This window comes from Anabrus simplex, chromosome 5 (genome assembly GCF_040414725.1).
Source record: "Anabrus simplex isolate iqAnaSimp1 chromosome 5, ASM4041472v1, whole genome shotgun sequence".
Taxonomy (NCBI): Eukaryota; Metazoa; Arthropoda; class Insecta; order Orthoptera; family Tettigoniidae; genus Anabrus; species Anabrus simplex.
This window is the reverse complement of record NC_090269.1, coordinates 135,737,834-135,753,948: the sequence shown is the minus strand read 5'-3', so window position 1 is coordinate 135,753,948 and position 16,115 is coordinate 135,737,834. Positions and strand designations below refer to the sequence as shown.

General features: G+C 39.5%; 1 protein-coding gene across 3 annotated transcripts in view; it reads right to left on the bottom strand.

Moving 5' to 3' along the window:
- Positions 1-16,115, bottom strand: part of Sse (separase) — a 330,246-nt gene that overhangs the window by 255,502 nt on the left and 58,629 nt on the right. For all 3 annotated transcript variants that reach the window (XM_067148330.2, XM_067148331.2, XM_067148332.2), the window contains exon 2: positions 5,800-5,935. In XM_067148330.2, coding sequence (XP_067004431.2) covers positions 5,800-5,935 — 136 coding nt within the window. The remainder of the gene's footprint in view (positions 1-5,799; positions 5,936-16,115) is intronic.

The following is a 16,115-nucleotide window of genomic DNA, read 5'->3' as shown; positions in this document are numbered from 1 at the left end:
CTACTGCGTACCGAGTATAACAGCCTGACTGAACATTGGCGTGAAATAGCTGGGGAGTTGGGAAACTTTCTTCTTTAGCATGCCATTCCTCTGGTTCATACATTTTCTGATACTGCAGGTACGTAACACACTGGTTCATCATAGCATTCACCAGTATCCAGTAATCGGGAGATAGTGGGTTCGAGCCCCACTGTCGGCAGCCCTGAAAATGGTTTTCCGTGGTTTCCCATTTTCACACCAGGGAAATGCCGGGACTGTACCGTAATTAAGCCCACGGCCGCTTCCTTCCACTTCCTAGGCCTTTCCTAACCCATCGTTGCCATAAAGCATATCCGTATCAGTGCGACGTAAAGCAAATAGCAAACAAAAAGCATCATAAAATTCGAGCTATTCAATCCCTACTCTGAGGCACTGATTGGAATGAGTAATGTGCATATTTAACGGAATAATGACAGAGGAGTGTTCATGGCAGTCTGCGACCTGGTTGTTCCAGGTCTGGAACTTTGGACTGTTAGATCGGCACCGTAGTACTGTTCATTGAAAGTGAGAAAGTGTGCGGTTTTTCATTTGATCGAGTATTTTATATGATAACATTGCTTTCAATCGGTACATTCCTACTGACGTTTTTGTAATGACCTATGTTGAATTCAGTTAGGAAAACCACCAAGTCAGTCTTTCTGAGAATCCCGTAGCGAAGCACGGGTACATCAGCTAGTTTGATCATATATAGTCAGCTGGCCTAATTATAATTTAGTCAATTTTAATATTCCTTTCATTATTTTAAGAAAATATTTTCTATGCCACTGATTTCAATTAAATTGAAGGTATCAGATATGTACCCAAGTGTAAATTATGTAAATTTATTAATAGAGAAAAGTTAGAATCAAAAAACATAAAATTAAGAAAAATTTTCAAGAAAAAAAACCTCACTTCTGGTGGCCCGGGAGTGTCACCAAAATTCACTGATCAAAAGGTTAAAACAGGAAGAGAAATTAGGGATTAGAATAATTTATCAAGGTAGGTGTTTGAAAAACTTCCAACTACTTTGATATCTATATATTTAAAATAGCTTGTCCTGACTGACTGACTGATTCATCATCGCCGAGCCCAAACTACTGGACATAAAGAAATGAAATTTTGGGGATACATACATATTAAGATGTAGGTGCTCGCTAAGAGGATTTTTGGATATTCCGTCGCTAAGGGGGTGAAAAGAGGGGTGAAATTTTAAAATGAGTGAATCTTTATCTCAAAACTTTGAAAGTTTACAGATGTAAAAATTGGTATTTAGAATCTTCAAGAAACACGTATTTTTTTGTTTTCAGAAAATCCCAATAGGAAGGGTGGAAAGGGGTGAAAAATGGGTTGAATGCATTTAATGAGGATACTTATATCTCAGAAACTGAATACATTACAGACCTGAAAATTGGTGTTTCGAATCTCCTTTAAAAATAAAGAAACATGTATTTTTTTGTTTTTGAAAAATCCAATTAATGGGGGGGGGGGTGAAAGGGGGTGAATATTTAAAATGAGTGTATCTATATCACAAAACTTTTAAAGTTTATAGATGTAAAAAATTAGTATTTAGAATCTCCTTTAAAAATAAAGAAACACGTATATTTTTGTTTTCGGAAAATCCCAATACGAAGGGCGGAAAAGGGTGAAAAATGGGTTGAATGCCTTTAATGAGGCTACTTTTATTTCAGAACCTGAAGATATTACAGACCTGAAAATTGGTATTTGGGATCTACTTTAAAAATAAAGAAAAAGGTATTTTTTCGTTTTTGGAAAATCCAAGTATTGGGGGGGGGAGTGAATTTTTAAAATGAGTATCTACATCTTAAAACTTAAAAAGTTTACAGATGTAAAAATTGGTATTTAAAACCTTTAAAAATAAAGAAACAAGTATTTTTTGTTTTCGGAAAATCCCAATAGGAGGGGTGTAAAAGGGTGAATATTGGGTTGAATGCCATTATTTTAATTAAGCTACTGATATCTCAAAAATGAAGATGTTACAGACGTGAAATTTGATATTTGGATTCTGCTTTAAAGTAAAAAAACACGTATTCTCGAAAATCCAATGAAGGAGGGGGGTGAAAGAACTGAAAAATTAATTGACTTAATTGTATGAGAATACTTACGTCTAATAAAAACTAAAGTTGTTACAGACGTGAAAATTGGTATTTGGATCTCCTTTAGAAACAAAGAAAACGCGTTTTTTCGGGGGAGGGGAATCATCTTGGTGGACGGGTTTGAAAAGGGGTTAAATTCCTTCCATGAGGTCACACACATCAAAAACTGAGGAAGTTAGAATCGTGATAATTGGTATTTAGAAGATCCTTTACTATTAAAGAAACAAGGTTTTTGCCAGAAAATATTTTTTTTCTTTGCTAGGGGCTTTACGTCGCACCGACACAGATAGGTCTTATGGCGACGATGGGATAGTAAAGGCCTAGGAGTTGGAGAGAAGCGGCCGTGGCCTTAACGTACAGCCCCAGCATTTGCCTGGTGTGAAAATGGGAAACCACGGAAAACCATCGTCAGGGCTGCCGATAGTGGGATTCGAACCTACTATCTCCCGGATGCAAGCTCACAGCCGTGCGCCTCTACGCGCACGGCCAACTCGCCCGGTGCCAGAAAATTCAATTCGGCGGGGGGGGGGGGAGTGTGAAAGGAAGTGAAAAGAGTGAATTATTTTTATGGGGATACTTATATCTCAAAACTGAAGGTAATAGACGTGAACATTGGTGTTTGGAATCTCCTTTAAACATAAAGGTGCCTTTCTGTTATTTTTGTGGGGGGGGGGGGGGGTAAATAAACTTAACGGCGGTGGGGTGTAAAAGGAGGTGAGAATAGTTGATTTTACTGTTCATAATGTACTTATAAGGAGCCTCCGTTGCTAAGGTGGCAGCGCGCCTGCCTCTCACAGCTGGGTTATGCGGTTCAAATCCCGGTCACTCCACGAGACATTCGTGCTGGACAAAAGAGGCGGGACAGGGTTTTCTCCGAATACTCCGGTTTTCCCTGTCATCATTCATTCCAGCAACACTGTACAATATCATTTCATTTCATTTGTCACCCCAGAGGAATGCGACAGGCTTCGGCAGCCGGCACAATTCTTATTGCCGCCGCCAGATGGGGCCTTTATTCATTCCATTCCTGACCCTGTCGAATGACTGGAAACAGGCTGTAGATTTCCGATGTACTTATTCTGATCATAAACCGATCATTTTTTATCTTTCCTGGGTTCATTTTCAAGAGCCATCTTTTTCTTTGGAGAACGTTCTTAGATTACAGTACATTCTCCTGGCATATAAATAAAAATTTAAACACCTTTGAAATAAACGATAGGAATGAGATTGACCGTCCAATTGTTCACCTCTATAATAAGGTCAACAATGCATGGAATATGTCATTCGTATCACCAGAAATCCCGCACACTTGGCTACGCGCGACAATGGTGCTGGTCACATTGTTGTTAATGACAGTGGCAGCAGATGTAATTTACTGCCAAGTAGCGGTCTTGCATCTTGCTGTGGGGTCCAGAACATCTATAATAATAATAATAATAATAATAATAATAATAATAATAATAATGTTCTAGACCGTCGTCAAATGTGCAGACCGCGCTGGAAACGGGTCCTGGGCGGGTAATGACTAAGAATGCAGTCCAGCCGCGGGTTCAGTACCGCCAAGGCACCCAAGAGGACACCACGCCGGATCTCCTCACGGATTTGATCCATATTAAAAATTCTTATAGGAAAAGATGGCAAAGATTTAGGACCCAACTGACCGGGTGGAATACCTGGACCTAGCCCGGGAAGTACGAAATTGATTGCTGGAAGGAAAGATTGAAAAATGGGAGGAAACTCGCCGTAATCTATTAGAAAACGAGTCAGATCGCGAATTTTGGCGGATTCTCTCAGATAACCAGTCAGATCGCGAATTTCGGCAGATTATATATAAAACAATAAGCATTCAATTATAAATTTCGGTATAATACCGTAGCGAAGCACGGGTATCTTGCTAGTTATTTAATAAAATATTAAAAGAGCCAATAAGGAGTCTGCCATGTGGGAGACAGCTCTAAATGCAGATGAGTGGCGACTGATTGATACCAATTTTCAAGATTGAGGGAAAATCATATTTTGAACATTTTCCCCACTATTTACATCAAAACTCTTGTTATCAATATACATTGTACTGTTCTACATGCTTTGGAGAGTGATGAATATATATTATTCATTCAATACATCATCAAATAAAAACCACACTTTCAAAATTGCAAGTTTCCAGACCTACAGAACTCTCCAATATATAGTGAGTTTACAAATAGTAAAACTGAACACAGAATATGAAGGCCATACCGAAAGTCATGAGCAATATTTCTTCTTTAATAACAGTTCTTTAATATAGAATAACCATGTACATAATCTCAATCTTCAGACTTTCCGTAAGTTGTCAGTTACTCTGATGTCATTAGCTTTTATCATGTGACTACAGCAACGAGTTACATAATGACATCAATGTTTTGTTCCGACATGCTGTGGTAGAATCCCCTTGCCAAAGAAGGAATTCCTGCTGTTGAAAGTCACCAGAGACTTCAGAATGCTTATGGAGATGTGTATGAGTGCTAGCAGTGTTCAGAGATGAAACATTTTATAGATGGAAATATGATCATCTAAGATCATGCTAGTCGTGGCCTCCGCTGAGTGCAACAGAAGAGCTGATGACATCATTGCAGAAGACAAGACTTGGTCACTGTGAGTGAAATTGCGGCAAAAGTTGCAATAGGACACAGTACAGTGCAGGAAATGATTCACGAGTTAGGCTATCAAACAGTTTGTTCTCGGTGGGTCCCATGTTTACTCATCACACATCGCAAAGTTCAGAAACAAACCATCGCTCAGAACCTTCTTCAGAGATAAGGAAATGAAGGAGATGAATTTTTTTTTCATGTGCATTGTTACAGGGGATGAGAGCTGATTCCACCATTACGAATCAGAAACAAAACGTCAAAGCACTGAATGTCACCATTTGAATTAAACTAAGGTTAGCAACCTTCCAATATTTACTTGTTTTCTATTGCTACTCTATGTACTTATGTAGCATAATCCAGCTTAAAATCTAATTACAATATTCACAAGTACACGTTTCATTCCTAATGTGAAACATCTAAAAAAAAAATACAAAAATTGGCATGACCAGCGCCTTCTGGGATACAAAGGGTGTCATTCTGGCTGAATTTCTTGATCCTGGGCAAACCATAAATGCTGCCCATTACGTTGATACACTTCACAAGCTTCACCATGCATTGTGTGATAAAAGTCCTGGAAAGAACGTTATCCTGCAGCCCAATAACGTCCGCCCCCAGTGTTCGTTTCACCAGCAAAAACCTCAAAAACTTTGGAAAGTTATGCCGCATGGTTCCTACACTCCCAACTTGACACCCTCTGACTACCATCCTTTTAGTTTTGTGAAGGAGCAGACGAGAAGCCAGCGCTATGAAACGCGGAACGCCGTGAAGGGAGCAGCGCGTAAGTGTCTTTGGCGGGCTGGGACAAAATTCTGCCGTCAAGAGATTTTCAAACTTCTACAACGGTGGGGAAAATGTGTCCAAAGGAATGAAGACTATGTGGAAAAATAAACAAAAGTGTATAGTTTGAAGTGATTTCTCCAGTGTATGGAAATGAACTTTTTTTTTTTTTAATGTTGCCTATGACTTTCAGCATGGCCTTCCTATTTAAACACACACCTCCCAAAATGCTTATGACTCTTCAGACAAATAAAATATCTTACTTCTGTACACAGGTCCCGACAGACACTGATAACTGGACAACATGCGATCAAGATCGTTCTGCAAATTGGATATTTGATCATCGATATTAGGTTCTTCCTCACTTTTCAATACTTCAAGCCAGTCCATGATTTCAACCTGGATGAGAAGAGAAATTAAATTCAGTTAGCTCACAGCATCACAACACTGGACATAAAAAACTTAGCTACGTTATTCAGGGTAATGATCATAAAAGATAAATAAAATAAACATATAAGCATCATACCAAAAGTAATGAGCTGGCATTGAATTTCCCATTAAAGAGGATATTCTCACAGTGGAAATACACCAGAAACTTAACGCTATAAACTGGGCAGTTCACCTGATTGAAGCCCCGTCATTCTTACAGAAATATTCATAGTTTACTAGCTTCATGTCCCGTATTGATTCCAATGATCACAATTATAAGACTGGATTTCCCCACCTAATCCATACTTTTATTTATATTAAAGTACTTAAAACATTTTTCAGTACTGGTTTCGGCCTTTGTAGGAGGCCATCTTCAGCTGCTGAAGAACTGTTAGGTTTTTTAGTCTGCCAAAACTAACTTTGAGTAAATCTATAACTACCTGAAAGAGGAAGCATATGGCAACACTATTACACCATATAGAGAAACAATTTAATTAAAACAGAATGATATTTTAATCTTGAAAGAACACCAGATTATATCAAATCACACTCAAATATTTAGAAATAAGTGCCCCCCACAAGGCCAACCCCTCATCCACGTCATGGGAGGTGAGCAACGGCATGAAGTCTAGGACTGCCTGTATGTGCCCGATGACCGCTACAGTAGCTATGAAGGCCCTACAGGAAACCTGAAAAGTGGTAGCTAACGGGGCTCTGGTGAAGACCTCAACAACAGCAACAGTGGAGGAGTCTTTTGGGACGACGAAGCTGGCAGCCCTTCTTGGAGATAAACAAAGAAGAAACCAATGCCTTGTGGTAAAGAGAGGTCTTTAAAGGTTAAGGGAGATAACCCCACTGGGCTAATAAATCTCACACCTGAATTAAACTCATTACAGAAACCAGACGAAGTTTACGTCGGCCGCATATTATGGAGATGACTTCTGCAATGAAATACAGGATACGAATAGGATTCTGGAATGTGATGTATGTAACGGCAGACTATCGCTGGAGTCAACATGACATAGAGGGAGGTGAAAGCATTGACGGCAGATAGAACAAGCTGGAGAAATTTCGAAGCCCTATGTTCCACCTGGAACTGAAGGAAATAAGTAAGTCAAGCCTGTTTAACCCTCTTGGAGCCAAGAGCCGATCTGGTCGACCGCTCCCCATCAGCTGGAAGAGGCCAGAGCTCCGCCTCCACTCTACTGCTGTAAAGTGCCAGGCCGTTTTCTGTGGAAATACATGTATTTTAAAATTCGCATATATCTGCCGGTGTATAGCAAATACCGGCATGAAATTTTCTACATATCGACTACGTAGAATAAGAAACTGGTTTGGAGAGATATAAAGAGTCAAAGACGTTTCATTGTTGATTTATAGTTGTCTATAACGTTTATTTGTAGGAAGAGAAAAATATTTTCGCACTTTCTCTCTCAATATATACTTTGAAAAATTAATTTACGATACAAAAGAATATACGTAATTATGTATAATGTATTTCTAAATACAATTCTATAGAATAACTAATTTGAACGAGAAAAATAAAAACGTAAAAAATAAAAATTCAAACACATGTCACTAGTAAAAACAAGACAATTTTATTCACCGATAAAATTCGCGTGTATGTATCGATGTTTGGCAAATACTGACAACAAATTTTCTAGGTGCGGACAACACAGTATTAAAATAATTCTGAATTATTAAATAAGTAAAAAATAGTAGTTTATATTAGTTTTTTTTTTCAGAAAAAAAGTTTCTCGTTTTCGGTTGTAGTATATATTAGAAAAATAATTTTACAATACAACAGTATTTACGAAATTAAGAAATGTATGGCACTAAAGCCATGATTTGCTTTGACCTGCTAAGTGACCGCTGCTCAGTTCGGTACCTGCAGTTTACGAGGTGAATCATGGTCAGTGGACGGATCCTCTCAGTAATTATTCTTGGTTTTCCAGACCGGGGTCGCCCTCTCACCCTAAGATATCTCCTCAATTGCAATAACTTAGGGTCACTTAGATTGAGTGAACCTCGAACCAACCCTCAGGACCAGGCAAAAATTCTTGACCTGGGCGGGAATCGAACCCATGACCTCCAGGTGAGAGGCAGGCATGCTACACTTGGCCCGCGGAGACCGGCATTTAGGTAATAGAGGACTATATGCGATTATAAGGTTTAGCAGAGAGTAAGTGAAAAGTAAATTGAAGTATGATTTGGGCGGAGAATCAGACTGTAGGACATGTTTAGGTCCAAGAACTTCCTTGAAGGAGACAGGAGGTTGAGGAATGTTGTCGGGTTCATTGGGACAAATTTCCACCAAATGTTCTCCAGAGACATTATCATATTCGTTATCACTAGTTTCATCTATCACTATATTCAGAGTAGTGCTGTTGGACATAATTAAACGTCTCTTCTTTAGTTGCGGTGATTCCGCGGACATGTCCGGTATAATTTCGTCGCTACTCTCTGAACTAAATTCCTTATCGCTATCCGATAAATCATCCGTGTTAATTTCGCACTGTTCCAAATACTGCATTAATTTATTGTCATCAATACCTGCTGAAAAAATATCACGTGAAAAACATGCCATTTTCCTGTCGCAAATCCACTCGCTGCAAGGAGCAATCTCTTACTGACCGGTCAGCGGTATTTGTAAACACAGGAAACGACTCTTGTGAAAGGCATAACACCCTCTTAGAACTGCCAAAGCTAGGCCAGGCACACAATAACGTGTAGCCCCTTTACTACAGGTTGTAACAAAAGTATGCACATCACTATAGGTTGCCTCAAAATTATGTATATCACAGAATTTTAAGCCGGCCGGTGTAATCGGCTCTGGCAATTTCCGACTGGATTGTTAAAGGCCGACCAGATCGGCTCTGGCAATTTAAAGGGCGGATGCTCGCGCTACCGCTGGCACCAAGAGAGTTAAATATTTATGAACTTGAATCTGTAATAGTGAAGTAAGCACTAAAAATAAAACACAGCCTGTCAATGGCCAAACCAAGGGGAGGGGCGTGATGTGACAGAAGTAGATCAACACACTACAGCCATTTGGACCCATGCCAATGACAGAGCAATGGTTTTTCAAAAACCTCACAGTAAATGCTGGAGTAGGGACAAAGGACATAATTAACGCTTTCACTACTACCTGCCTGGGCAACCATTTTTAGAAAGCTACGTATTTGATTGCTGAGTTCTACATTAGCGCATATTACAGAAATTATATATATATTTTTTTTTTTTTTTTTTTACGAAAGACAATAGTTTGCCTCACGTACGTCAAATAGACGATAGAAAGGAAACTCTTGTCACTGTTCCTGTCCAGATTACTATTCACCTTTTGACTGCGCACATAATTACACTCTTTCACTATCTGAAGATATAACATGACCACCTATCAATGTGGAAAATATCTTCTGTAGTCACTCTTATTACTACAAAATTTACTCATTTGGAGCTTTGTCTATTACATAACCACCGTAACTTGCAATTTCCATCAGTCTGAGAAGGGACAAAATTAGCTTGTAAACAATGAATAAAGGAACACAATGGAAGAGCTGTAAAATGTCGAGAAGAGGACACGAGTCATTTACTGGAAGAAAAAGAAATTTCTGGGTGGAACTGTTCTGTCTCCGAAAAAAAAAAGGTCATATCGGAGCGTCTTACACTGAACGAGTGCTTAACGACTTTACTCCTCTATGGGCCACAGAAGACTGTGCTTAAATGGCCACACTCCTCTACGGGAGCAAAGGTGCAGTGTTCCCCCCAGAAATTTTTGTCAGCCGGGTGACAGGAATAAGAAGCCGGGCAGGGAATACTGCGTAAAACTTCAATATGAAATGCAGCTGGGCATTAGCAATAATACCAGGTGGGTAAACATTAACTGCAAAATTGAACTATTTTAGTGTTATTATCACGAACAAGACAAAACAGAGTATTTTGAACTTCTGCTGTTCTATTGCTTGTTCCAAATCATGGAACAGCAGACTTAGGCCTATCACTCGGTTGCTGCCATCCGGGTTTGCAACGCTATGCAGAATAGAGGGCTTGAATGTGATTCTACGCCAATCTAGACCCCGCTCGTGCAAGACACTACGTGGTGATCAAGCTAAACATCTTATATCCAACGTAATTCCTGCAATTATGCTGACAATGATTTATCATTTAAATCAACAGTTTTACAGTATTTACATGTTACTATGGAGCACTCAATGACTCAAATATGCATTAATATTATGTAAATAGCACACATCTAGGTTATATTAGCCGGCCGGTCTGTAAAAATGGCAGGGAAGTGCGCCAATTAAAAAGGTCCTGGAGAAAACACAGGTGTTAAGATAAGTTGCAGGTTTCAAGTTCCCAAGTATTTAACTAGAAATAAACTAAAATATTTATTTCTAAATATTTTAGTGTAATTTGATAGAATCTGATGTTTCAAGAACGACATCATTCTATTTTAATAAAGTTGTTTCTTTTTTCAGGTGTTACCATATGATGTCCGGCTCCATGGCTAAATGGTTAGCGTGCTAGCCTCTGGTCACAGGGACTGGGTGTATGTGTCATCTTCATTTCATCCTCACCATGACGCGCAGGTCGCCTAAGGGAGTCAAATCGAAAGACCTGCACCTGGCGAGCCGAACATGACCTCGGACACTCGGCACTAAAAGCCATACACCATTTCATTTACCATATGTTCTCTCTTTCAGGTTGTTTATAAATACATTATATATTATATTAGTCTTGGCAGAATGAAGAGACCAACAGACGTGGCATCCAAAATTAAAGGAACCGGTTTCCAACCACCTCTCACTGTAAAAGGTATATTATAGTCTGCTCCATCTAACTGACACATATAATGTGTGATAGATTATTTCATTTGTAATGAATACTCCAAACAGTTGAAAACTGTTATACAATCAAAAGGTGACAATGTTTCTACATCTAATGTTTGAAGGATATTATGTTAATGTGTTAACAGTGTCCAAGTTTTTTGGTACTACAACAACGAGGTTGGGATCCATGAGTGTTAACCTGATGTATTCACAAAGAGACACAGAAAATGCTGACAGTTGCGTACACTAGTTTATTTACAAATTATTACACAAATTCTATTTACACACGCCCTAATGAACTGCCATCATGAAACAAAACACTACTATAAAAGAATAAGACTGCCATCTTAAAACAGTTGACTACTACAGGACATGTCGACAGAATCACAAGAGTTCACAAAAACAACTCCTGTTAAACAATAACTCAACTCAACCATCAAGACCGCCTCCTTATATATGTTGCCTGGCCAGGCTTCTAGAAGTATATTACACAACATATTTTCTGGCAAATTCTAGTGTGCCTAATAGCCTAGTTATAACGAAGAACTTTCTACAACCATCTAGTGCCAAAGATACATTATTCCAGATATTACAGTGTGTTGCATGATACTGTAGTGGATTAAACATTATGTATACAGGTAATAATTATATACTATTAATTGTGTGTTTTTACATTAAATAAACTCATATGTACAGCACATGGTTCATGCATAACCTCACAAATACGATTGTCCGTAAATAATACTAATACTAATAAATGGTTGTAAACACTTCATAAACATACCTCACAAATAATAATAATAATAATAATAATAATAATAATGATGATGATGATTCAAGCTAGATACTTGCATTACTGTATTTACTCATAGGTTAAAGAATTTTCAAGTTATATTAGTCTATTACACTTGAGTCAAACCGAAGTGCCAGGTAAAAGTAATATTTCATGGATGATAAAGCGGACAAAAAAAAAGTGACAACAATGAGTTCGATAAGACAGCTACGAGAGTTTTGCCAGAAAATGAATGGAAAATTTTTAAAAACTTGGATGGAGAATTTCTTTACTGTAAATAAAATAATTAGCAGCATACACAGGAAGCTCTATTTCTCAACTGTTTTGATGAGAAAGCCTATGAGTTGATGGCTAATCTTACAGTCTCAGAATGCAAGACACAAAAATAAACACCGAGCTAGTAGCTTTGTTTGATAAACAATTTCTACCTGCAGAGTCTTTTTTTTCACAAAGCCTAAATTTTATCTACTGAAAAATGTGGTAAAAGAACTTAATGAGAATAAATCATTGGCAGGAAACTGCAAGTTCGACAAAATTAAATTCAGAACCTTTAATTAAAGATCGGTTTGTTATGGGTATAGGCAAGGGTCCCATACACGATAGCCAAGAAGGCTACCCTTGGGAGATTACATACATTGGTTATTTCCAATGAAACTTTGGAAGACTGCTACTATGTTCTTGATGGGTAAAAAATTGAACGTATCAATTATATGAAACCTAACAGCACTTATAAAATTTTCCTAACAAACCTAGTTGTCGTGTTTGAACGGGTACAGATCATGAAACTTGCTTTTGTAGGTACAGAGATTATACTTCTAACAAATGTCATGTGACAGGGCACCTTGTGAGTGTATGCCCTGTTGCCAAGTCAGCAGTTGTCAAACGTAATGTCAAAGACTATATGAATCATAACCCTAAAGAAAACAATAAAACAGAAAAATCACACTATGTTACGGATGATTTAGATAATGATGGTATATTTCATTTAGATTTTAACACATGGTTTACTTGCTTATAAACGATGTCCAGGTTGAATCTGACATCGATACGGGTTGTAACAGTACAATAATACCTAATTTGGTTTTTGAAAAACATTTTTCTAATGGTGTGGTGTTAGAACCATGCAATAACATGTTCGTAACTTATTTTTAGCAATAAATCGGCTCTGTTGGATAGAGCTACTATTAATGTGCTTTACAACGATGTTACGTAGTGTGCCACGGTGACCCACTGCGTCCGCCATGCCAGTGTGCAGCCGCAGGGGGTGGCACAAGCTAGCCAGCTCCAACCGCACGCTCATCACCAAGGAAGGCCCACCCTTGCCCTACTCCCGTCACCATGCAGAGGACAGCCACTTGCAGATTAGTCTGCGCTTCCACCGCTGTTATCTGGATCGTCCTACTCGCATATTGGAGGCATCCGGCGTTATGGAAAAATCTGGACGGCACGCGGAGAGTATTCGCTTTCAGGAAGACTTTGGAGGCGTGTCCATTCTGGAAGCATCCAGATGGCGTGGGCCTAGGTATTTAAGTCAGGCCCAGCCTACGGAGTGCAGTTAGATAAAGTTAGTTGCTGTAGTTCAGCTGGTGTGAGTTAGCAAAGAGTGCAGTTAGTGACAGTCTGGGCTGAGGTGTCAGTCTGTTAAGAGTATCTGTCTGTTGGAGCTGAGGACTCGTTCCTGTTTCGCTGACATCGTGTATGTGAGTCTCTCGGGGCAGGCTGCTGTTTAAGAACCTTGGGTGTTCTGAAGCAGCGCAAAGGAAACACTGGGTGCTGACTGCAAACGGAGTTCGACGGATTGAGTGAACAGCGGATACTATCCCAAGCTGCGAGACTGACGTGTAGGCTGCGGACCATGACAGTGCTAACAAGTGTGACTGAACAGCTGAATGAGTAGTGTAAGTGATTGAAGACTGTGTGTGTGTCATGAGCAACTAAGAGAGAGAGAGAGAGAGCACGAACCATGTAAGTGTGTATCCGTGTACTTGCATAAGTTGTAAGCTCGGCAATCGTGTGTGTGTGTGGTGGGTGTGTGTGTAAATCTGTAGTTTTAGTGCTAAATTAATAAATTTTAGAAATAGTTTGCTACCAGGTTCTGTCTTATTTACCCCGTCAACACAAAGTACAATGATGTGAGTTTGTACGTAATGGACATCACAAGTCCACCTTTAATGGTGCACCAATGAATTAAAACCTTAGGGTTTTCTATAACCAGACATGATTATGGTCAGGCGTTTTTTCATGAAAATGAAGATATGATCATAAAGGAGCCGAGTGCACTCTACTCTGACGTGTTTACAATAAAACGGGAAAGTAAAAATGAAAGAGTTGCCAGGAGCATAACCTAATAATTTTTTTTTTTTTTGCTTTACGTCGCACCGACACAGATGGGTCTTATGGCAACGATGGGATAGAAATGGCCAACGAATGGAAAGGAAGTGGCCGTGGCCTTAATTAAGGTACAGCCCCAGCATTTGCCTAGTGTGAAAATGGGAAACCACAGAAAATCATCTTCAGGGCTGCCGACAGTGGGATTCGAACCCACTGTCTCCCAGATGCAAGTTCACAGCTACGCGCTCCTAAATGCACGGCCAACTCGCCCGGTACGTAAATTGATAAGGGCTCAGAATGTCCCCTATGTGTTGCAGGACAAGGTTAGTTTAGAAATCACCCATTAAAATCTAAAACGAAGCATCAAATTAAAATGAATAGAAAATATATCTTTCAAGTCTTAAACATCACACATTCTGACAAGCTAACCACTAGTCTTAAAAATTTTGAGAGACCATGGGGCCCCTTTTAGTCGCCTTGTGTGGCCCTTTTCTTTCTTTGGCCGATGCCTTCATTTTTTGAAGTGTTGTGTCCCATTTTTCTCTCTGATTAGTGTTATATAGAGGATGGTTGCCTAATTGTACTCCCTCCTGAAACAATCACCACCACCACCACCACTCAAGGGTGTACACTTACATAGTGAAGTTAACTTTGATGATAGTTCATTGAATTTGTGAAGGCTCGGAGATGAATACAATGCTGAGAGACAGACAACAAAAGAAATCCAGACAACAGTGTGTCAAGGACTTTTTTTTTTTGCTAGTTGCTTTACGTCGCACCGACACAGATCTTATGGCGACGATGGGACAAGAAAGGGCTAGGAATGGGAAGGAAGCCGCCGTGCCCTTAAGGTACAGCCCCAGCATTTGTCTGGTGTGAAAGTGGGAAACCACAGAAAACCATTTTCAGGGCTGCCAACAGTGGGGTTCGAACCTACTATCTCCCGAATACTGGATACTGCCCGCACTTAAGCGACTGCAGCTATCGAGCTCTGTGTGTCAATGACTACATGGAATGCAGGAGATAATCAGATGTCCAGAACAGTGAAAGAAATGTACATAAGTCAGCGCAGATTATATGTCAAAAGTAAATGAAGGTTTCCAGATTACAATGCTGAACTTGGTTTATCGTGGTTCGTGGTGTGGCTTACTGAATCACGTCCTAGTTCATGAACCAAGGGCAATGGCTGAGTGCCCTCGTAAGTGCTCCTGAGAATTGGGATACTAGTTGCTATGGAATGGGAGTGGGCACCTCAGAAATATCCTCGTGATCAGGCAGCTGGAACTATACAATCCACCAACGGTCATAACCCATTAGAGGAAAGAACCTCACTGGGATTATGTGTAAATAAGGGCAGCATCCTGCTTTACAGAATTTTCACAGAGCATGCTCAAAACGTTTTAAGTAAGCCTCAGACTTATGAGAGTAATGGAGTCTCATTCCCATATGACAGGCGAGGGACTTCTTTGAAACAACTTGACGTACCAAATCGAATTCGATGGGGAGCTATCAATATTAATGGGACATATGGAAGAAAGTATAACTGGCTGTGTCAGCGAAGAGGATGTATCTGAATGTGTTAGGAGTTATCAATATTCGGGTAAGGGGAGGCAAAGAGAAAGAGATACGAGATTATAAAGTGTACTTTATGGGTGTTAAAAAGGGAAAGGCAGAGTGTGGAGTAGGATTGCTCATCAGGAATACCACTGATGCAACGTTATTTGTAAGACATGTGAAGGAGCAAAATTATCTGGGTAGATTTGGCAGTTGGAGAAATTATGACGAGAATTGTCTCTGTATATTCACCATGTGAGGGTGCCGATGGGGATGAAGTTGAAAAGTTTTAAGCACTGGGTGACTTTGTAGTCAGGGTCAACAGCAAGGAGAGGATACTGCTAATTGGCAAATTCAATGCGAAAGTGGGAAATCGAAGTGAAGAATATGAAAGGGTGATTGGCAAATGTGAGGAAAATATGGAAGCTAACAGGAATGGGAAGCATTTGCTGGACTTGTGCTACATAGAATGGAATTAGCAGTTACGCATACATTCTTCAAGCACAAGACTACTCACGACTACACATAGACACACATCCATAATAGACATCATAAACTTTGAATTCAGGAAGTATGTTAGGAACGCGCAGGTTTTCAGAGGATTTTGGTGATACAAGCCACAATCGGACGTGTAGTTAAC